At 47.6% G+C, this 24,145-nt stretch overlaps 1 protein-coding gene across 1 annotated transcript in view; it reads left to right on the top strand.

Annotated features, from left to right (window-relative positions):
* The window catches only part of LOC146182216 (uncharacterized), a 278,675-nt gene that overhangs the window by 38,617 nt on the left and 215,913 nt on the right, over positions 1-24,145 (top strand). Inside the window, exons 2-3 of the mRNA XM_084577259.1 lie at positions 9,773-10,141; positions 16,996-17,242. Coding sequence (XP_084433385.1) covers positions 10,064-10,141; positions 16,996-17,242 — 325 coding nt within the window. The 5' untranslated portion in view covers positions 9,773-10,063. The remainder of the gene's footprint in view (positions 1-9,772; positions 10,142-16,995; positions 17,243-24,145) is intronic.

Here is a 24,145-nt window from a genome sequence, read left to right as displayed (position 1 = left end):
ACGTTCGCACTCGCGAGAACAACTACCTCCGTACAGATAACAAAGATGAAAGCACTGGAGATATTGGAGGTAATGCGACGGGGTTCGTGGTGCCATATACGTGCGCGCTGATTGCTGCACCGCACACGAGTGCAAGCGACTGCACTCACCTGCCGTTAGAGTGAAGCGTTTTGCCGTCGGCAAGAAAAACCCACTCCTCGGGTTGGCGGCAGCAGTTTATTTTGCAGCAAAAGAAAGCGTTGCTGCGTTTCTTGCGCGCCCATATCGCACGCGAGTCGCGTTCGAATATAACGGAACGCGCACCTTCTCCACGCCTTTCTTGTATAGTCTTTGTCGCAAGGCGACTTGTACGTCCTTGCTTGGCGGCCGCCCCGAGGCGTCGGGCGGCGCGTGGGCATGCGTGTTCGCGGCGCCTATTCGCTCCATGGAGAGAAGAGAGATTGGAGGAGAGGCCCGAGCGAATTTTCGAAGCGGCGACGATGTTTGGGAGAGATCTGGCGCGCGCCCGCAGGCTCCGAAGTCACGTATCGCCCGTATGCGGGACCTTCGCATGAACCACTGCACAATAGTGTGCATGCAATTCGGTGCCCCAGCAAGTGAGCCTGTAACGAGAGGGGGCTATGTAAAACGCGACGGTAATGTGTTAAGTTTGTTCGGCGTCATCAGTGTACTACGAAGGGTGTTTATGCATAAGGGGCGCGAAATTAATGATTCGCTACTACGTCAAGTGCTGGAATGGGGTTGAAGAAAGTAGTTTTTGTACTTCTGAGTGCCTTGGTGTTACGAAGTCTACGGGCATGCTCGTTTTGTTTCCATCTTTAGGGTATAGAGCGATCCACGTTTCGCTTCCGTGGTTACTCGTATGAGGGCCATGGAAAATCATCATCATCAGCCAGATTATACCTGCTGCAGCGCGAAGGCGTCCTCCATATTACTCCAACTTTCCGGGTCCTGTGCTAGCTACATCCACTTGACCCTTGTGAACTCGTTAACTTCATCCGCTCATCTAACTTTCTGCCTCCCCCTGCTACGCTTTACTATCACGAAACATGGATCAAGCTATATGCTAAAACTCTCCGATGCTTCATCATCGTTGCAGTAATAGTAGCGGGATCTTAATATATAGATGTTGCTCGGTTACTGCGTCCTGTTTCTGAATGTAAAGAGGGGACGACTTCATGGCTACTGCTACTTATTGAAAAAATTTGGAGATGTGCGCGGGAACACGACCTTCGCTTTCACTCTGAAGCCAGAATGGTAACTATATAATAATTTCAAAAGCAACAAGACACAGTGCTGCCACTGGACTTCTGCCGTGTGTCGACCCTGGTGCTGTGCATTCATTTTTAATCCCTATGGCATCAATAGATGAACAGATGAGACAACACGTAAACCGGACATACTCCCCCCCCGCTCTTTTCTTTGTGTCCATTGCTGACAGCGCAGTTTCCCAGGGCATCGACCTTTATATGAAACTTCAGATCTTTTTTATCACTGCTTGTGATCTCTAAGCCATTAATTTGGCGCATTGGATTGGATTGGTAAAACGTTTATTCGGGGCCTGCAGTAGAACGCGCGCTCGCGCGCGCGCGCTCCGGACGGGGCCTACGTCGTCCTCTAGGCACCGGCCGCGCGGCCTGGGTCCCCGCTCGCCGTGGCCGGCTCGCTGGTTCCCTGCCGGGCCAGCGCCTTGATGACCTGCTGGACGGCCCAGAGTTGCTCCTCTTGATTGTCACTCCCTGCGGCTGCTTCCAGTCGCGGCGGGATCCTCCCAGACTTAGCTTCTTCCTGGTACTGGGTACAATTCCACAGCATGTGTGCGAAGCCGGCAGGCTCCGTTCTGCAGACTCTGCATTTGTCTGTCGGGTGCGTCTCGGGATACATTCTATGCATCAGCGACGGGCTGGGGAGTGAGCCCGTCTGTAGCTGTCTGAATAAAACGGCTTGCTCTCGACTGAGCCCCGAGCAAGGGGGTGGAAGAGTTCTGCGAGCTAGGCGGAACACCTTGGTTATTTCGTTGTAGTCGGTCATTCGGTCTTTGGTGCTGAACCACAGCGGCCAGTCTACCGAGGCGCGGTCCGTTAGCGCGCGTGCCTCGGCGTGTGCCGTCTCGTTGTAGTTGGCGTTGCGGTCTAACGCCTCGCCCGCGTGCGCCGGGAACCACTTGATTCTCACTTGTCTGCTGCCATCGTCGTTCTTGGTTGCCTGCAGTATGCGCACAGCTTCTTTCGCTATCCTGCCTTTGGCGTGATTTCTCACCGCCTGCCTCGAGTCGCATAGCACTGTGTGGCAGTCGCGGTCGGCGATGGCCAGAGCGATGGCCACCTCCTCCGCTTGCTCTGCTTTGGTGCATCTCGTGCTGGCGGTCGTGCGAACGGTGCCGGTCGCGTCGACGACGACCGTCGTGAACCCGTGTATCTTGGCGTACTCAGCCGCGTCAACGTATAGCGTGCGTGCGTGTCGGCCGCGTGCTGGTCTATCAGCGCCTTGGCTCTCGCTGCTCTCCTCCCTTTGTTATACTCCGGGTGCATGTTCTTCGGTACCGAGTCCACTCTGATGTTGCGCCTGATCTCATCGGGGACGGGGAGCTGCGTCTGATCCTTGCCTTGATATCCAATTCCCAGGTTGTCCAGGATTTTCCGGCCGGCCTTGGTCGTAGACAGTCTTTCGAGCTGTGCGGCACGTTGGTCCTCCGCTATCTCCTCCAGCGTGTTGTGCACCCCTAGCTGCAGGAGGCGTTTGGTGCTCATTGTTTCGAACAGTCCCAGTGCCGTCTTGTAGGCTCTGCGGAGGAGTATATCTATCTTGTTTCTCTCGCTCTTCTTCCACTTGTGGTAGGCCGCCACGTACGCTACGTGACATATGACGAACGAGTGGATCAGTCTGATCAGGCTCTCTTCCCTCATTCCACTTTTCTTGTTTGCCTCCACTTTTCTGTTACAAACGCGTTGCTAAAATCTTTGGAATAATACTTGATACCGTTTATAGTTCGTTCCGCCGAAATGCCGTGCCGTCATGCCTGCAGCGGTCGGGAAAAATCCCGATTGGTCGGCAAGGTTGGGACGTCACAAGTACAGTCGTGAGCAAAAGTGGTATACAACACTCAGCCAGTGGCAGAGCTCGAGAAAACTGCATCTCAACTTTGTCTGGCAACAGCTATCTAAGATCGAGACAATAGTGGCGGTGCCCCATTTTATGCACATGCATGTGTCGGTGCCGCTGTCCCTTACGCTGTAGCTAGATGGCATTTCTAGGCAGTTTTCCCGAGCTCTGTCATTGCCTGAGTGTTGTATACCACTTTTGCTCACGACTGTACATGATCTCGCGCGGAAATTTAAAGCACCCCGCATTCAAATAACCATAACGAATGGAGCGAAAGTCCAGAATGTAGCGAAGTTGGGGATTAGGTTGGGGGTACTTAAAAGATACATAAGTTATTTAACTACACAACTTTTTCATCGGTGTTCAATTGCAGGGCCTCAACATGCGAGGCGGGACACAACACATAGGCACGAACACTCATTCGACTGTACTGAGCTCTTAGTGAACGCTTTGTGGTGTGCATGACTTTCGGACGTGTGTTCGGGGGTGTGTACTGATGTTATAGTAGTAATGTTTTAAGCTTTGAAATAATTTAAGCGAGAAAAATCAACAAAAATTCGCGGAATGAAAAGGCGGTGTTAAAAATGCTAACACAGGAGCCAGTTGGTTGATCATATTTGGAGACATGCGCTTTGCTACACGAGGGGACGGATGAAAGACAACACACGTCCCATAGCGTAACAAGTAGCGGATAAGTCTCCAAATACGGTGTTAAAAGCTCTATCGCGTTCTCGTTTTAGTTTCTTAGCTGTCACTCCCTCTGTCTCGTATGTTCACATCCATCCCCTGTGACATGAAATATCTATTCCGCTAAACTGCCCCACAGCCTCAGTTGATTCTTCGCTGTGCACGAGTGCAAGGGTCTGTATGCGACCATACACCACCCACAGTCACGTTTGGAACCTTTACGTGGTGCAATGTTTGCACATGTAGTTCCGAAAGAAGGTCACGTATACACATGATATGGCAGCCGCACGCGTATGGTATTGACCGTGTTTCTAATGATCGTAGCCCAACAGCCGGCTCGGCCACGAACGGTGTACCGATGCCGCTCGGTGATAAAGGCTGGATGCACGAAGCGGGCTGTGCTTCTGCATCTGTGGAGCTCCAGCAAGGTTGTGGAGCTGGCGCAGCGCACGTGTATGCGTCGCTAGCGCGCAATCTGTGAGCCGCCATTCCTTTCCGCTAAGAGTATACTACATTGGCGCTCGTATACATAGCTTATGGCACGTATACTATCTGGCAGAGGAGTATCCGCATGCGTGCCACGTCTGCCGCCGATAACCTAACCTAACCTCCACGCTTTAGAGCACGTGAGTCGAACTCTGCAAGTGTGGTCGTGAGCCAGATGCTGACATAACAAAACTGTCGACTTGTGTTGATGTTCACGCGTCCCGGAGACTTTTCCTCATGTGGTACGTGCGTCGTTTGCTGCAGGAACTCGTTTCACGCCAAAGGGGTGGTGTGATATGCCGTCCATCTGCTAGAATGCACACACCACCCGGTCGGAAAAAACTGCAGAAAATTTATTGATGTTACGATAGAATTTCTGTGCGGTTTTTAACGGGAAACCTGTTGTGACGACAGAACATTCTGTAGTGACATCAGAAATTTCTGTAGTTACAACAGAAAAGTATGACAGAACTACAGACAACAGAAATATACTACAGAAAAACTACAGAACTACAGAAAAATCTGATGGTAACGACAGAACTAGAGGATATTTTGTCGTATTTTCGACACAGTTCTGTAGTTTTTTTCGACTGGGCAAGAATAAAGAGTGCGATAACAGACGCAAAAATAACAACACCAGCAGCAGCAACAACAGTACAAACTTAGACACGAAATTCACTAGCACGAAGAACAGCTGCATCGACATCAGTAAGCAACAAGAAAATAATTAAGGGCGGGGGCAGGGGGCCTCAAGCTTAGCCTTACTTAAGAGAAGAGATGGCGAAGAGATGGCAAATTCACAAATGCTGCACGAAGAACGGTTTCGTGACAGTCTTGATACGAATTCACGTGCGAGTGGGATGAGTGTGGGTCAGTGACCGTTGAACACGCGACGTCGAGTGGTGTATTTTCTCATCTAAGGAAAAAGCATGGAGGCAGAAAATATCTGAGTGGCAAAACTTGCCCAGTGTATGACGTCAGCGTCGGAATCATAGTCATTTTTTGTGTGCTGCGTGCGTCAGTATGTATAGGGAAAGGCACGCTTTCGACGACATGTAATCGCCAGACAGGGGCGGCAATACTCTTCAGCGATGAACGAGGCTAGGGGGAAACTGCACTGATAAAATGTTTCTCGTGAAGCAATTTTAATTAGCGATAGGCGGCAAACAGCATACTGGCTGTATTTCCTTTTCTGTATCTTTTATTGCATAAGCTGCTTGCCCAAGAAAGCTATTGGGTTATTTCTGCCTCTTTTTTCTTTAAGCCTGTTAACAAATTTTGATTGATTGATTGATGATGCATTGTGCGCGCGATTGGGAATAAAGATTATCAGTAACTTTTGTCAGGATACACAACTGCAGCACATCAGCATGCCTGAGCATTTCGAGCTCGGCAATGCTCATTTTATTTGCAAAGAAGCCGCAAATCTCCACCTTTCTTTCTTTCTTTGTTGTTGTTGTTTGCTGAGCATAATGCACTAAAACAAAGGCGCGCAGCTATATTACAAGTGTGACTTTGATCGGACCTATATTCGAGTAGCGAACGCCCGTCCAACTAAATATTGTTTTTTTCTCTCTTTTTTTTTTTGCCGCATTTGGCAAAAGTCAACGAGCTAGCGCGACCGTCGATAACGTCAAAAGGGGTCTCCACCTATGAAAAACAAGGAACCGCCTCAACCGTGAATCGAACCCGTGACCTTTACACGTATACGCTCAACAACGACCCAACGCCCTCTAAACGCTGTGCACTCGAGGCAAGCAATTAAGACTGCCGGAGCCAGCCCGGAATCCGATCGCTCTCGCAGTAAATGGGCTGACAAACAATCGGAGTGCGCAAATTAGCAGGAAGGAAATGCAACAGTATATAGCCTCACGTCATGCCGAATGACCTAGCAAAGGGCTCAAGGCCGCGTTGTGGTTGTACAGCTATAGGAAGGCCGCGCTGCTGCCTGTCTTCAACGTTTCCGCATTCACCACTAGTATACACACATACCTAAACTGCCCTGCTACTCTAAGTTGATCTGAAAGCCGAAGCATTGCTCGCGGCGGGCAAGAACACCTTGAATGGCGGCCGAGCTACAATCACCGCCTAAGCGCTTTTTGTTTCATGCCGATAGTCTTTCCGAAAACAAAGCAATTCTGTAAGCTGTACTGCTCCTGGCGCTATAAGCTCGTTGCCAACTTAATCTGGAGCGCTAATTACGGACAATAGATCGCGCTATAAGGCTCGGTTTTTGCGCCACTATATGACATAGGGCATGTAACGGGCGTGCTCTAGTTTCTGTACGGCCCGTGCGACTCTTAACGCCGATCGATCACGCCAGGAAAATCAGTCAAGCACGACATTGCGGCGCCGCGCGTCTTATCAGGAGCAACGCTTAACCAGCACCGCTTGACGCTAATTCGTGCCGCGTAGCGCAGCCAAGGGTAAGAAACCCGCGTTGACGGGAACAAACAATAATGCATTGGTCGAACACACATGGCGTTGAGAGGGGGCGGGGTAGCTGACGCTTATAGCAGGGCGTTTCCCTTTGTGCGCTGTATACGTGAAACGCGCGAACATAGCGTCGGTTGTCTGCAAGCGACGGATGTGTACCCGTGAAGGACTTGCAAAGGCACACAGCTGTGCACTCGGTCCGTTCATTGTGCTGAAAGAATGCTTTTACGGTGGAATTTCCTCGCTACAATGGCAGCTTTTGTTCTACGTCTGTGCCGACGGCGCAAAGCTAGCTCCCTTAACTGTCGAAAAATTGTTTGGTTTTCTTTCTCCTGTATGCGCGTGTCGGTGCGTACTTGTTCACGCGTGTTCGTTGATTTTTGACGAGTGCAGTTTCAGTTCTGACTAACGGGACAAAGAGTGTAAGAACAACCCTACCAATCTGCCAATCTGCAGTATGGAGGTCCTAGTACAAACGCTTGTCAAAACCGTTCTTAAATGGTCGCGGTTTCGGAGGTAGCGGGTTCGAATTGTATGGCGATGCGGGCGCAATGGAGGTGGCGCAGTATAGCAACTGTTGTCTTCGACTAAATTAATCACGTTAGGTTATTATGATCGTTTGAGAACTATCCTACTTGAAGGCTTTTTCTGTCGCCCCTAGTTGTTAGCTTCGGTTTTAACTGTATACAGAAGCGCTCTTAGCTATCAACTCGTTCTTTCCTACGTTTATTAATACTCGTTTTGTCAACCGCAAATTATATCTTTAATCTTGTTCTTTCCTAAGTTTATTAATGCTCGTTTTGTTAGCCACAAGTTATATGCTTAATCTCCAATGCGCTTGGTCTTTCAGAACCGGAATTCTTAGCAGAAATTTCTTTTGCTCTTGACGTTGGCGAATCCCGCAGACCACGCGACTGTTTTGGTCGCGGGACCATGATCGAAAGTGGTCGCTTTCATTGAAAGTACTCAACTCTAGGACAGTTTTCTGCCGCTCGAGGTTCGAGCTCTGCGACTCGAATTCTCCAATAAATGTCACCTCTGAAGTAACGTGGAACTTTTTCCATATTAACGCGACAGAACGATAAAGGTCCTGCTTCCTCTCAAAAAAGAAAAAAAAGTAAGAGCGGCGTGGGCGTTGTCGGCAATGGCGTATTGAGCGAAAAAAAAATTATGGGGGACATTTAAGCTCTGCCTTGGAGGGTATGATGTGATAGCGTAGACCACATATAAGGCCCGGCTTTAACCAAGCCGTATGGACGTGCTTGCGTGGCCTAGAGGTAAAGTGAATGCAATTATCCTGGCAGTCTTATTCTGTTATTCTGATGTCAGTCTCCCACATGAAAAGAGAGCCCGAGTTGGCAGCTCCTGCCAAACCTAAGGTTAGGAATCAGTGCTCGGCAATGTCAGCTGTCAGCTACCGCCTGACAGCGCCATGATCGTGACGTTTTGCTCAAAACGCCAACGCCGGGTTTTCGGTGAGTTAAAATCACAGGCATGGTACTGGCAGGTTGCAGTTGGCGGGTGGCGTGGTTGGACACTGATTGGTCGCCGGATTGCGTGACGTCACGAGACCACGTGAAATGCTGAATCGGTAGGAGCTCCCATCTAGGGTTGCTTCATTGAGTGGGAGGATGAGATGAGAATATAATCCACCGTAACACTTGGATTTTGAATTAGATGCGACACCCCTATGACACGCATACTATAATCCACCGTGACACTTGGATTTCGAATTAGATGCGACACCCCTATGACACGCAGACACGTTCCCATGACTTGGTTATAGCGGGGCGTTTTATTTATGTCGAATAGTATATATTCACAATATCAATGCAAATGGGCCTCAGTTATAGTCACGAAGGAATGTCAATAACCTAAGTGAAAATCATGTGGTAAAGATTTGTGAGCTTTGTAGCCGTAGAAAAACTGAATTCGATTAAGCAAATGGCGGCATAAGCTGTGGAAGAATAATTGACGTAAATTTGAATCATTCATCTCCCAAGGAAGCAAACCGCATTTTAAAATCAACGTCGAAGTATAGATATTCTAGCAGAAAATAGCAGCACGAAAACTGACTCGAGAGAGGGATTCCACAGTGGAGAAGCAGTGTTGTTGCCCATTACGGCAACGGTGTGTGCACCAAAGGAAGACGAAAGTATTCGAAACACAGTGAGGTGAGGAGATGATAGCAGGGCATTTGTATAGGAAAAATGAGTAGGCAGCTGGTCCATGCTTGGAATTATCGGTGGTAATTAATAAACCCCTTTGTCTTACAAAAGCCATCACGTAACGGATGACGATGGTATGTTACAGTAAGTTACAAGTCAAGAATGCTGTGGCGAATACGCCTCAGAGGCAGCCCTCCAAACAATGGCGTCTAACAGAGAGGAGCCTCCGAGTAACTGAGGCACAAAAAGTAGTGGTGGTTTAACTCTGGTTAACCCTAGTTGAATTGCAATAGCAACGGCGGAAGCTTCTTTTGCCTGCTATATTATTCCCCTGTCACGCCCTATCAGTGTAAGGTGCTACATTATTGGGAACACCTAAGGTCATCCTTTAAGAGTATGACGCGAGAGCGTGAGCTACCAGCCCATATATAAATGAGAAGGGTTCAATGCTGCTGAACCAAATGTGGACCGAAAGAATTAGCTGCCGGTGATTGAGCGTTCTTCTTCTTATTCCTCTTTCTCTTCTTCTTCACCTTCCTCTTCTTCTTCGCGGCTGTTCAAGGTCAAACCGTGGCCCTTCCCGGGACGATGCGACGGGCCGAAACCTGGCGCAGTATTGCTATCGCAGTAAAAGGGTTTCACACCTTGTGCCAATAGGTGACAAGGGGCTTTGCGTTGGTGATCGTGTTCAGTCCCTAGAAAAAAGAAAAAAAACCTGATTAGCTTAGGGAGCCGTGGACAAAGACTGGTGTTCCTCCCTTTGTATGGGGTCCAGTGTTGAGGACTGACGTCATTGCCTGGAGGACCTCCACTGAGGGATATCTGTCGCTGCATTGTTGACTTGTAAGTCAGTACTGTGTACCTGACTCATTTTGAACATTTTTCTCGCGCAGACAGCGTGTTCGAGGTAGATGGCCCCGGCCTGCGGTCCACCGCAGTCGCTGCTGTGAGGCTTGCGCAGCAGTAGCAGGAGCCTGGAGATCCGCGAGCACCTGCGCTTCCAGCGGAGGCAGCCGCCGCACCACCATCGGCGGCGACCGGCCTCAACCCTCCTCTGCAACTCCACCGGAGGAGGAGCCTATCGAGACCGCGGCAGCGGCAACGGAGGAGAGGGCCTGCTGCGCCGCGTCTGGCGCGCAGCGCTATTGGCCACCACCCATCACCGCAGCAGCAGCCGCAACGCCATGGACGAGGATTTCTCCCTGGATGAGTTCGAGCAGCAGCAGCTTGAGCTCGAAAGGCGTCGCATCATACTCAACCAGGTACCCGACTTCGGTCTGATGATTAATGTGTACTACAGTCGCGCTCCATCCCAATAAGATTGGGATGGAGCGCATTTGGCAAGCACTCGCATATTATGATTAGCAGCTTACCGGTATCGCTAAAGAGGAAAGTATACAACAGTTGCATCTTACCTGTACTCGTCTATGGGGCTGAAACGTGGAGGCTAACCAAGAGGGTTCTACTTAAGTTGAGGACAACGCAGATGGGCTACGGAACGAAAAATGGTAGGGGTAACATTAAGAGATAGGAAGCGTGCAGAGTGGGTCAGAGAAATAACTCAAGTTACCGAATTTCTAGCAGAAATTAAGAAGAAGAAATGGACATGGGCAGGACATGTAGTGCGAAGAGAGGATAACCGATGGTCGCTTAGGGTAACAAACTGGATTCCAAGAGAAGGAAAGCGTAGCAGGGGGCGGCAGAAAGTTAGGTGGGCGGATGAGGTTAAGAAGTTCGCGGGGGTCAAGTGGATGCAGCTAGCACAGAACCGGGTTAAGTGGAGAAATATGGGAGGGGCCTTCGCCCTGCAGTGGGTATAGTCAGGCTGATGATGGTGAGGATGACAGTCTCGCTCACTATAACCTGTAACAAGTCGCCGCTGACCGTACTGCAGTTGCGTATAAAGATAAGTAATCGTGCTGCCTACAGCGAGACGTGCTGACTAGACGTTGGATCGTCCTCAACCAGCCGCAGGCGCCTGCGGAGAAGACACGTACGCGTAGAATACTTTTTTTAATACAGAAATAAATGCTCAACTAAAGAAACCGAATACCACCTTGTGCTTAAGTCCGCGAGGTGTTGTCTCGGGAAGTACAAGGCACAGAATTGCGCGCGAGCGAGAAATTTTGAAAGCGCAATCGCCAGGCTTCTACGCACAGCACGGCGCCTTGAGGAGAAACCTATGAATCGTCGCGGCTTTCTTCGAAAGAGATGTTGGCAGCAAACGTCTCTTGGTAGCGGCTCTTCCAATTTCTGCGATTTCTATCTCTGTGAGCTAATCGTGACCACACCCCTTCAGGGATGGTGGGCGCACGTCCCCTGCGCCCTCCCGCCCCCGTCAAGAAGATGGTGACATACCTAGTTCGTTGTTCGTAGCGGACGTGGAGCATCCAGGTTCTGCTGATGATTTCACAGTGGCTGAAATGGACTCTGAAAGCAGCTGCACACGTTTGAAGCGTAAACTTCACTATGCCAGGTAGTTCGAGTCGTCGAGTACGCACGGTTTTCATCTTGATGGAGATGTAGAGGTCAAACTTCTGTGTTAAGCCTGGTGGTCGCCATGGGACTTTAGGACATAGTCACGTAGGTCGCCAAGTGGCCCACTTCCAAGGTCTGTGAAGGTCACGTGAGGTGACGTCAGTGTGACGTGGATGTAGAGGGTGATAGATGTGCTATACGTGCATAATTAGGATCCCCCAGGCTCCTGCCTTGGAGGAGGATGAACACCCTGCTACAGTAGCGTGTCGAAACGCGAAGAAAGTACGTCGGAATGAGGTCCTGAAAAGGCGGCGTGCCGAAGAGACCGATGAAGAACGGGCTTTACGTTTGGAGAAAGGCACATTGTGTTTAATACTAGCTTGGCAATGAGCGTAGCCATGTACACGAAGCTTTCACTTCCCTCCAGGGTTAACCAAGCTAATTTTTGGGGTCACGCCGCTGAAGGGAAGCTGCGCTGAACGTCAACGACAGGTGAGTCGCAAAAAAAAAAAAAAAAGAAAAGAAGTATTGCTGAAAAACCAGATGTGTTCTCAGTGGCCTTCATGTCAAAATGGCGACGGCTAATCTGAATGGTGTAAAAAGACAGAGTGTGGCCCAGTTTCTTAATCTGTTTTCTGGGTCAAGTCAATACACGAAAGAATGCCCTGAGCGTTGGTGTCAAACTCCAGGCATCAGTGGACAATCTGATAGAAATTGGTGCCTTAGGCAACATGCCAGTCCACTCATCCTTGCTCGTGGACATCTGACATCTGTGGCTACCGCCGATGTCATTACGGACGTTGACCCTGAAATAAGTGACAGCGATCTCCGACCGCTGATCAGTTCTACGGCCAGGATCGTCGACGTTCATCGTTTCGGCCGCCCCAAGTGCGTTAAGTTAGTTTTTGAGATTGATTTTCTCCCAACCCACGTTAAAGTGGGCTTTGCGAGGCATCTAGCCCACCTTTATGTTCCCAAGCCTGTTCAGTGCCACAAATGCAATAAAATCGGACATCATGAGTATCATGAGTATCATGATACTGAGGACATGACATCATGAGGACATCATGAGGACATGAGTATCAGTTTGCATTAATGAGGTATCCTGCCATTGATGCGGCGTTATACATCAGCATGACAACTGTACGACGGAGGCTGCCAAGCACATTAACTGCTTGGGTGGCCATGAGGCGACAGCTAAAGACTGTTCTAAAACGAAGAATGAGATATTTATACTGAGAAGTAGAACAAGATACAATTCGACTCGCCAAGAAGCCGCTGCGTCTATTCGTCACTACAAGCGCCGCGCCGACATCCGGCAAGCCTACTCGTATATGAATGAACCAACGTCATGGCTAGCCTCAGCTCAATTGGCACAGCTACTTGATCCGAAAACCAATAAGACGACGCGGACTACAGTGCAGTAGGCTAACGCGAATGCTCATTCCGATACTGTTCCCTCCTCCGCCTCTTTTGGAGTTGTTGAGTGGCTTAATACTCTACCATAAAAAGCCGTTGCCATGGCCCATCACAGTTTGGTGGCCACTCCAGCTGACAAGGCCATACTGTAATAGAAGAGACATCTGGGCGAGTTGGTATGGTGACATGATAAAAAAACAGCGCTACCGACGTGGACGGAGGTGAAGAACAAACAGGACGGGCGCTGAACTCGCAACTGAAGTTTATTGAAAAAACACAGTATATATATAACCCAGCAAAGCAGCACAAACCGCACATTAAACAAAAAACCAAATCATGATGACCCTTGAACGTGGTGTGTGTGTGGGGTCATCATGATTTGGTTTTTTGTTTAATGTGCGGTTTGGTGCTGCTTTGCTGGGTTATATTTATACTGTGTTTTTTCAATAAACTTCAGTTGCGAGTTCAGCGCCCGTTCTGTTTGTTCTACACCTCCGTCCACGTCGGTAGCGCTGTTTTTTCATCATAACAAGACCAGCCCTTCAGCAAGTGAAAGATGTGCGGAAGCAGTTAGTGCATTAAATATGGGTGCTACTTTCTGGCATCAACACGCGGAGAGCAAGGATTTTTCAGTTTTTGGACGCAGTTAGGCGGCTCTTGGCGGCGCTGGAGTAATTTACTAAGGCGCTACAATGTAACACCTCCCCTGTGACGACGCACATACTTCCACCTCAAGTAGGGTAGAGTGGGGTAAAACGAGACAAAAGTTTGCAGTCTTGTGCTGTTTTTTTTTTCTTACCATTGTAAACCCCGCAAAAGTTGCACAGGAGACTTTCTTCGCATGCTGGCTAGCGGTCAGGAAATAAAGGGAAACTGCACTTTTCTTAGATTTTGACGAGTTTCGAGGGGTTCAATGCTTATAGCCTGCAGTTTAGGCAAGCCAAATATCTTGGCGCTAGCATTTGAATCAATGGTGCAATTAGCGATTAAAAACCCGACTGTTATCAAGCTTCTCTGCACCCCACAGCGATGGATGGGGGGTGCAGGAGGACGTCATTGACGGTACCAGTGCGTTTCCGGCATGGACACGCTGGATTTGGAGCAGTAAAACAACGATAATGAAAGCAAAGCCCTAGAAACACTGTTTCGCGGCATCAGAAAAGGCAACGCAAGAAGCGGGCGAAGGCAAGTAAAAATAGAATTATTACCCTCCATGGACGTCATCACCGAGCTTCTCGGCAGAACTTAAATGCTGTGAGGAGAAGCTCTAGTTTTAATCGTCGATTATGTTATTAGTTCGAATGCTAGTGCAAAAACACTTTGAATGCATTACCTGCAGTCTATACAGATTAGACTCCTTGAAAAAATCATGAATTGTATATCCTATTTGCCTTATTTCGACCCGATCACCGTGGCAAAACGGGATGTGAGGTGGGGCAGAGCGAGACATTTTGTCAAATAAATAAAAATAAGGAGGGCGGGCACTTAAACTCCGCTTTTAAGGGTATGACGTGACAACGTGCGCTACCAGCACACATATAAATCCCAACTTTAACTCTATCAACCTGCCTGCGTGGCCTAGGGGTAACGTGAATGCAACGCTCCTGGCCAGGCTGATTCTGATATCGCTTTTTTTTTCTTTATTGCCGGCAAACAAAACAACAAGATAACAACAAAACACGCCAGCCTAACTTCGGCTGACGTGAAAAATTAAATTTTTATTTCATGCGCACCAGTTCATTAGATACACTTATCCACGCAGGCTACTCAGGGGAGTGCCAGATAGATTTCTCGCTTGTAAGCCACACTTTTAACAAAGTTTTCACGAACATGAACACCTGCATGGCGCACTGCTATTCTAGTCTGCAAGAGACTGTAGAGGCTCAGGAGCATAAACATGTCTAAGGGCATATCACCATTGCTCTCAACAAAAAGAAACTTGATCCCGTGTGACGTTACGGGTAAGTGTTCTTTAGGGTTCGCTGTAAAATATCCCAGTGGAATACTGCATCCCAGCAGTATCTAAATCCACATTGATTCAATCACCCTCCCATATAAAAGGAGATGCCGGAGTTGACAGCTCCTGCCAAAACGTATCATTAGGCAACCGTACGTCCAGTCAGTGCACGGTTATGTCAGCTGCCAGCTGCCGCCTGCCAGCGCCATGCTTGCCAGTTTTCGCTAACAACGACAACGCCGGCGGACGACCGCCAACGCCGGATTTTTGATCAATGAGTCTTTTAACCCTATCGCGTTAAAAAAAAAAAAAAATATTGACCCCTTGCACTCAGGACTCGGAAAGCTTGTAGATAATTCATCCGTCTTATTCTTCTCTAGAATTGAATGTGGGGACGCAATCATTAACGGAAGCAGCTACTATTCTTAGGCTTCTCCTGAAGCCGCTGAGCTTTGCAGAGGAGCCTAGTGTTTGCGATTTCAATTTTTTTTTTTTTTTTTTTTGCTGCTTGCGGGCGCGTTTCTGTGCTTCGTCGAAATGCGTAAAACAACCCTTCGCAGTATTTAGCATAGATGGTATTTGTGTTCGTCATTTGAGTAATTGTTCTTGCGGTGCGAATTTGCCTTGTTCGGAGATGACCCGGTTCACTGACCATAACGAACACGAAGCTTCTTCAACGTCGTCAAACACAGGAAAGGCGTCTGTATTTAGTGCATAAAAAAGTGTCTGCGATGCACTTTATACACATTCAATGCGAGAGAAACAGCACAACGAACATTAAAATTCGTTTTTGAGTGCTCGATATGTCGAACTGCATTGTCGATCAATAAAATTTATAAACTGGGATCACCTTTGATTTTAACAGCTTTCAGTTCTGCAATAAAATATTGCCCCATAAAATAAAAAAAAGTTAAGAGGCTGATTAGTTAATTACATTTAATGTTTCTTCTAAGCATCGAGCGTAATCTCGTGCATGAATATAATTGAAAACGCATACATGATCTCTACTTTATTGCCCAGTCCACCTGCGCAGCCTGCACAAATGTATCTCGTGGTTTTTAACGTAGAATTGCGCCGAAACTCAGAGAAATATCAGTGTATGCGTAAGTATTCTTGCTCGGAACTATTAAAATATTAGGCAGTTAATTAGCTCTGCTCATCATTTGTTTTTAATTTTTGTAACTAGTTCAGCGATTACATATTACCATAAATTTTATTTGTTCTTATTTCTTTTATTATTTTGCGTCCTGTATAAAACTTGTTGCGCCCGTGTACTTGTGAATATCGTGTATACGTCACGTTACGAAGAGACGGATTGGCTGTAAAAGTCGTATAAGAATGGTTACCCATTAAGAACTATAAGCCGTAAGCAAGGTCACCTTGTATATGAAGGCTATGTCATTAGCCGAGAAATGAGCGCTTAAAATAATGCGCCATTGATTTTCCAGTAAACTTGTATAGAGCAACCGCACGATGGCGCCACTTAACTGCAAAGCCGCGCAGGTGCTTTTGACGTCTGCTTCACTGCAGCGCGCATAAGGAATGCAACGAAGCTTTAGTGTAGAGGGCGAAAAGGGGGCTATTCGACCTTTCTTTACTTTCGGAGTCATACTTCTTACGAATATTCAACAAAAAGTGAATTTTTTAGGGGCACCTAAATTAAATAACATATTGCATAATTTGTTTGCCCTCGATGGAGAAAAATGTTGTCGGAGCGCTTACGATCTTGTAAACACTCACAACGCTAAGAAAGAGAAACCCTGAATTAAAGACGCGAGAACGGAAAGAAAAGAGAAGCTAAGCGACATATTAAAATATTATCTTAGGTGAGAAGAGAGAAAATGTGAGTTGATTATAATTTGAAGCGCACCCGGCTTATCGTTGTTTCCCGTTTTCCACTCCTTACATTTATTTTTTTCTTACTCCGTCCTTCGTGTCCGTTCATCCATTTTTGCTGGCTCTTACGTATCTGACTTTGGTTGAATAAACTTAGTGACCATTTTTAAAATGAGAGCTCAGAAACACAACGAGGCACATAGGCTCAAAACTGCTAGTCATCTCTGCAGGACAAGGGTATGCCGTTACATGTTCTGAAAAGCCCGCGAAAAGCTTCGAAAGTGCGAAGTGCCCAAGCCAAATATCTTTAACGATAACCCACAACCGGGGGGGGGGGGGGGGCGGAGGGGGGGCGGCGGCGTTATAAACATGCTGTGGAATATAGGAGTTGTATCTGCTTTAAAACGCCTTCTCCTCTTTCGCCAGGCGGTTCGGCGCAAGACCATCGACAGCTGGGTCTCCTCCGGTCTGAGCGTGTTCCCCAAGCCTTTGGGAGACGAGGAGGTAGCTTACGACGACACCGAGGTGCCGGCCCCGCCACTACCGCCCCGTAATCCTGGCTGGCAGAGGATCAGCTGGCCCCTGGAACGCCACGCGCGCGAGATGCAACAAGACGGTGACTCGCCTCCGTCGTCGCCCCCGCCACCGCTGCCCACGTCGCCTGTGCCCATGGGTGAGTATTTTTTTTTTTTTTTCGTTTAAGGACGCTACTGCCGATCACCTCGACCAATACCTGTGCCGGTGAAACCTTTTCCGAAGCATGTCGCTTTCGACGTCGATCAGTTTTCTTCCCCAGCATCTGATATGCGTGCTTGAAATCACGCCGTTCTCTCTTCCTCTCACGTGCTCTGTCGGTGTGCCTGGCTGTCGCTAGGCTTTGATGCGAGAACTTTGAGAACGTTGAAAAGCATTCGAGTATTGTACAGGGTTCTCCATCTTATTATGACGAAAGCCTTCAATGCCTCATCGTTATCAGCAGGAGCTGTCGGCAGAGGCTGTCGGCAGAGGGTGTTACACTTTCGAGGGACATAGTTAAAAATAAATAAATAAACCTTGTCTCCACCGGCAATCAAGCCTCCACATCCCCTGGATCCCTAGCCGAGCACTTTTCCACCTGCGCCACTCCCCGGATCCTGAAACGTTAATCACAATTCTTGTCTACCGTGAGGATAGCGGGATTTTGCGAATGCCAGATACTGCGCCTTTAATTTCCTGTAAACGAATTATAAAACGCCGGTGAACTTTGATGCGTTCAATGGAATTCTGGTTGTGTTCGACAGGAGGCGCGCCATGTATCGTCACGGCTGGTCGTGACGTCACAAGGCGATTAATGCATATACGAAGCTTACCCCACCGAGCGTCCGATCCAGGTGTCCGTGCGGTGCCTTTCACTTGGCGCTTCCTCGAACGCTGCACCACACAGCAAACAGAAGCAGACTCAGATGCCTAGGAGGCGTTAGTACAGTATGCATCAGCGGCACTTCAAATTGATTTACAGGATAGAAAAGACGCAGTATCTGTCACAATTTTCCGCGGGCACATGTACCGCGCCGTAAAGGAAGGGAGGAAGGAAGAAGAGAGGGAGATAGAGGTGACGTAGTAGAAGGCTACGATCCACCGCGCTATAATGACGTTCGCCTCATTACACTTTAGTAGTTAGTCCAAAGCGCCCTCTAGAGTTTTCGATACTTGTTATGAACCCGCAAGAAGGTATAAGCGTGGGCCTAAAACATGGATTCATATTATTCGAAAACGCTGCGGAGCGAACACGAGCAGTGCTGCCAGGTGAGAAAACTGATTCGTTCAATTATTGTCACCGATTCATAAAGTCACCACTTATGTTAGCGTGGAATCTGCTCAGCCACCGTCGCCATGTGAGGAACCTTATGCCTGCTGATGTTAACGTTGTCGCCATCTATACCTTTGAAAAGCGCTGTTTCTGACTGTGTATGTGGGCGGTGGAATATCTATCGTCGAAGTAAGCGGTTGAACTACACTAACGCTTTCTTTCCTAACAGTACTGATTGCCCAGTCGCTTTGATATTCTCCGCTAGGCTTGAATCCCGGGATTGAATTTTGACTTCAGCAGCCAGATTTCGTTGGCAGGGGAACGCCGAAGCTCCTGTCTCCTATTCGACATTAGTACGCGTTGCAGAAGCCTATCTAAATCGACGCGACTTCCTCCACTATGGTGTGTATTAAGGCCATAGTAAGTTTCGAGCCGTTAAACGTCACGCGCCTCATATTAATCATCACAGAGAATTTACAGCAGAACACGTACATCAGTTAATACTTAGGAACAGGCTGAAACAAGATGCTCCATGCCACATAACGCGAACTTCGAAGCTTTGATAAGCAGCCATTACGATATCGTTAGGAAAAATTCATAGCGAGTAATTAGAAATGCTGTTTGTATGAACCAATTACGAACGGAAAGCGTGCACGCGAAATATGATACAAAACCAAATGTTCTAACATCACTTTATTTTAGAGCGCAGCTCTTTGGCGTCCGTTCCTGGGTTTCGCGTCGGCGTCGGCGTCGGCCTCGTAACCAGCTCCGCCCCCCTTTCATCCCCCTAGCGCTAGCAGCGACCGACTGATACCGCTGAATGCCGCTGACGCCGCTAGAGAGTCAAGATAACGTGACTGCATAGAACACCGTCGCCGCCATGCAGAAAGAGGAGGGGAGGGTCCCCCCCGTTCCTGTGTGGCGGATAGGGTGCTCTTCAGTTGCCGACGCGCCGGTTATTTCACGTAGGCCCCGGCACGTCGACGAATACGTGACCACCTTCCCATGGCTAGACCTGGTTCTTGGCGCTGCGGAAGCGAGGGTATCATATTGTTTGCGTCGGCATCGGCGGCGTTGTCCCTGAAACCAACTCCGCAGCTGGGGTTGACTCACTATCGGCGTCAGCAGCATCAGTCAGTCGCTGCTATCTCTTCCCTCCTCCCTTTATCGCGTTGTCCGCTTGCTACGCGCGCTTCTGCCCCCATCGTTTGCCGCTGGGTGTACGCGCCGCCCCCCTCCCCCCTCTTCCTGCGAGTCTCCGGTTGTCAAGGCGCCGGCTCGAACTTAATTCCTTTCTTCGCTCCTCCTCCAATGCAACCCCTGTGCGGTGGCAATCAGAGAGCCAGATCGGTGGCGGCGGATCTATATATGTGCACCGCCCGAGCCGAAATTGCCGCTGCCGTTCGCCACTGCGAAATTATCTGAATACGTGTGAAAAATAAAAAAAAAAAAAATCTGTGATAGCGCATACATGTGTTGCTCGATTTCTTTGCCTCAATCTATCGAAAAGGTGAAACAGCTTTTTGCTGCGCTCAAATTTCGCATTAGGAAGTAACGTAATCGTCGGTAATTTTTTTTTGTACATAGTATATGTCGACAGTAGCTAACACCGTGTCCTTAGGTTCCTGAGAGAATAACTCCGGAATCGTTGAGAAGGCGAAATGCATCTTTGTTATTTAAATTTAAAACTTGCTAAACTGGTAATATAGTTAAGAGGCGTTCGGATACCATACGGTGTTGCTAGAGGAAGAAAGGAGACTTGCCCGCATAATACGATTACGATATCTTCCTTGCTTACTTTAAATGTTCACGTTTTTAGGGAGTACAGTATTGTGCGAGTAATCCTTCCAGTACTGTGTCCGCAGTTCATGCTTACACAATTCGTATGTATGCAACCTGCGGCTAGAGAGAATTCGCGCTTGTTTGGACGAAGCACTCTGTGAATGAAATCGCATCAAGTCGCTTTTCACGGCGGAAGGCGTTGTGTTTTCTTTTTCTCTTTCTTCTGACGTCATATTTATTGTCGAGCAAGGATAGCCATGTGCATTTAACTACTCATGTATTCATAGAGATAACACCGTATAATTAGAATATTATTTCTTGCCACTTCGTTGTATGACGCCGCGCTAGTAACCACAGTTTGTTAACCAAGTCATAGGCAGATTTCCGCTCAGTGCGGCTACTTAGGAAGGAAATTTGAGGGGGGGGGGGGGGGAGTTTGCTGACGCTTCCAGACATACTGCACGCCTGTATATAGCGACCTATGTTGTCACTATTCGGCGGCGTGGCACGCGTTAGCGCAGCAGCTTTCGAGCACTTTCCGCACATTTGCCATTTCGAGGTGTCGGCATGCCGTTGTTTGAAACAGTCTGCAGTGCAGTCGACATAACGGCGCTTACTTGGGCCGCGTTCCTGTCCGCAATGTTTTTTAGAGGAGGAAAATGAATACACAGAGATAGTTATCTTTATGCTGTTTGCCCACTCCCTGGACGTAAAGCTGATCACATGCTTTCAACGCGACTGCCATTTCAAAGGGCTGTGCTGGCCTGTTAAAAAAAATAGAGGCGTGCAAATATTTAAATTTTCAAATATGAATATGAAAAACAAATGTCTTCGAATATTGAATATCTGATAAGTGAAGAAAGAATGAAAAATTTAAAATTGCTAACATTGTTAATTTGTTTATTTCAAAATTCACCTGATAGTTGCATATAAAATTAAATTAGAATTGCACCTGTTGAAAAAACCACTATTACATTATTTACAGGATTCCGTACACGGGTTTTTGCGCAGAATGAACATGCATGAAACCAGGTGGGATACAGCAAAATCTTTTAATTCAGCCCTCAAAGGAGCAAAAAAATAAAACGTACGAATTAAGTTAAAGTTCGAATTATCGAATTGGCATGGAAACAAAAAAAGAACAACTGCTGAATACCGTTTGAATCACAGCAATTTTTCTTGTGAACACCTGAACGACAGTTGTTTGCATAAGAGATGAAACCAAAATGAGTACAATGTTATTTTTTTTTTGTTCCCCTCATGTTTCGGCTTTGTTTTGCGCGCTCTTCACAAAACGGTCCCATCGCGTTTTGAAGATGCTTCTCAGCATAGCCGACGAGGTCAAGCATTGCGACGAAGCGCGCAGTGTCGTGGAACTGAGGTGAATTTGAAAATTTTTCGCGTATTCGAAAATCCGAATATCAGTCTTTCGAATGCGCATCAAATCACGAACATATTTGATTTGTATTGGAAAATTTGAATGTTCGATCACCCTAAGAAACGACTCAATTTAAGGGTGTCGCGCCAAGAAACGGTATATGTAGTTTCGCGGAAGCGCTCTTCGCCGCAATAGTACCCTTTATGCGGTGAAGCCCATCCCACGGCAAAATGGTGTCTGGTCGCGCACACAGTGTCAGGTGAACATTAAAGAAGAAAGGCAGTTAACGGATGTATGCTTTTATTTTTAATAAAGAAATATAATTGGTTTAAAACTGGCATCTACCTGTATTTACAGATATTGATGGTGCTGTATGTTAGCGAAAAACAAACTTAGGCATAAAGCCGGTGGTGCAGCCCGGAGTAGCGTGGTCTGCAATACGTACGCGCGAAGCCTAAAACTTTGACGGTGTTCGGACGATTTATTTAGTAATTGGTGGAGTTCCGATTGGTGTCTATGTAATATTTTGCCATCACAGCAGTAAAGTGGCTATGCGTTCATCCTACGTCATTGCGCCATTGCGCTTTAGCGCTAATTTTTGCTTGTCATGGAACACAACGCTAGCCGAACCTACCGTGATTTAATGCGCGGTCACAATGACTTGTGTCTAAGTTGTAGAGATAGCAGAAATGATAGGATAAGGTGCTGTGCCCTAAACTGTCTGGAACTGCGGTAAGCAAGATTGTACAAAATTGGTAAATATTGAATGCACTTTATCCGCACCGGTGATTTGACGATTGGAGCAGTTATATCTTCTCATTTACATCTAGTCTTCACGTATTCAGATTCACACATATAGCTCTCGTAAGTCCTGTGCTCATCGTTTTCAGATACACTTAACTATAAGTCACGTCTGAGGTTTCGTAACTAGCCCAACTACAGCAACGTACCAACTATTAGCATTGGCGGTGCTCGCACAAGAGGCGCTTGCAAAGAAGCGTTTTTCTTTCAGTGCTTCTTTTCTTCTTTTTTTTTTTCAATTTTTTGCTAGTGAGAGCAGCTCAGATTCGACGTGAGAGTACTGCATAAGCGACGAAGCAGGTATATGCATGTCCTGTTCGCGCTGCCCACTTTTTAACTAGTGGGGATTCAATAGCAATACAGCAGGTCACTAACAAGCCTGTCATTCGCGTCTGTCTTCGCAAAAGGTGACCTGTCAGGATTTTGAGGCGTTGGTGGATTGTCTGAAAGTCCCGCAGTGCTCAAAGTGTCCTGCAGTGTTACCAGGTGGCGTCGCTTTCTAAACTCCTTCCAGCCCGCTCAGTTTCAAGCTGCCGTTGTGCAGTCTCCCGGCCACTGTGCTGCTGACCTCATTTTGAAGCGTAGTTTCCGCCTTAGTGGCTAGATGGCGCCACAGTTCATGTTCCTTTCACTTTTCCTTTCTCTTTTGTTTCTTGGTCTCTCTCTCTTGGCTCTCTTTTCATCGTTCGTGAGGCTTTCTTCTCAACCGACAGATGTCGCTCGGTCTGTGTTCCGAGAGTTTCGAGAGCTTCGACTCTTCCTAGGTGCATTGTACTAGTGTACCCTAGGCATTTGAAAACTTGCAGAGATTCACGGAATGATGTGCGTATTTATGCAGGTGGATTCCGCTTAATACAAGCAATAAAGCTTGTCAGGTGGGTGTTTAAGATCATTCTGCATCAAGTGCAACAACAACAACAACAACAACAAGAAAGGTGTTATGGTGATTTTATACACTGACACGTAGAAATCTCACATCACCCTGTCTGGTCACCTAATTTCTTCCACTAAAGTTAATCGGAAGGACATTACATATTTTTTTCTGTCCTTATAGGACAAATTTCTCACTCATAATAATTTTATTTGGAATACCGCGGTTTTGGGATGCAGTAGAATGTCGATAAACAGAAATTGGTTAAATGTGACTACCGCTTAAACAAAACAAACGCCTCTGAGTTGGTTGGTATTGCACTAAGGCGATTGAAAAAAAAAAAAAAATTCACATTAGTCGAAACTCAGATTTTCTGACCATTACGTAAACGGAGCTAGTTTTGCAGGCGCAGCAGCGCCTTTGCGATACGCATCATTGTCGGTTTTCGTCTCCAATACGGTTTCCGGATTTCTGTGAAGTTTTTTCGCGCACTCCGCTTAGTGCACCCGCATCGCTTGCTTGCAGCCGCCTTATGCTTGTAGCTTTATTCGGAGCCGTTATGCGGGATTGTCTGAAAAATGTCGTCGCGAAGTCAGCGTCCGATGGCAGTACAGAAACGGCCGCACAAGTGCGCGCTTTGCCTCGGAGAGGAAGAACAGTATCACCAGCGACTTTGAGAGCGGTCACATCGTGAAACCTGTGTTTGCAACGAAGTACGCCATCCCCAAGACCAGCCTGCTGCGAGAGATAAAACAAACAAATATAAAGTCGTCTTTCAATGGCAATAAAACTGCAGGAGGAGGAGGAGGAAGATGAGGAGGAAATACAGGGAGGTTAACCGGTAAAGGAACTGGTTTGCTACCCTGCACTTGGGGAGAGGGGTAGGTGGGTATAAATGTCGTGGGTGAGAGAGGGATGGGTGATGACAGTACAGTTAGATCACAGACATGTCACA

The sequence above is a fragment of the Amblyomma maculatum genome, chromosome 8 (assembly GCF_055883805.1).
Source record: "Amblyomma maculatum isolate TAMU_Amacu chromosome 8, ASM5588380v1, whole genome shotgun sequence".
In the NCBI taxonomy this organism is placed as follows: domain Eukaryota; kingdom Metazoa; phylum Arthropoda; class Arachnida; order Ixodida; family Ixodidae; genus Amblyomma; species Amblyomma maculatum.
This window is presented reverse-complemented; position numbering and strand designations above follow the sequence as displayed.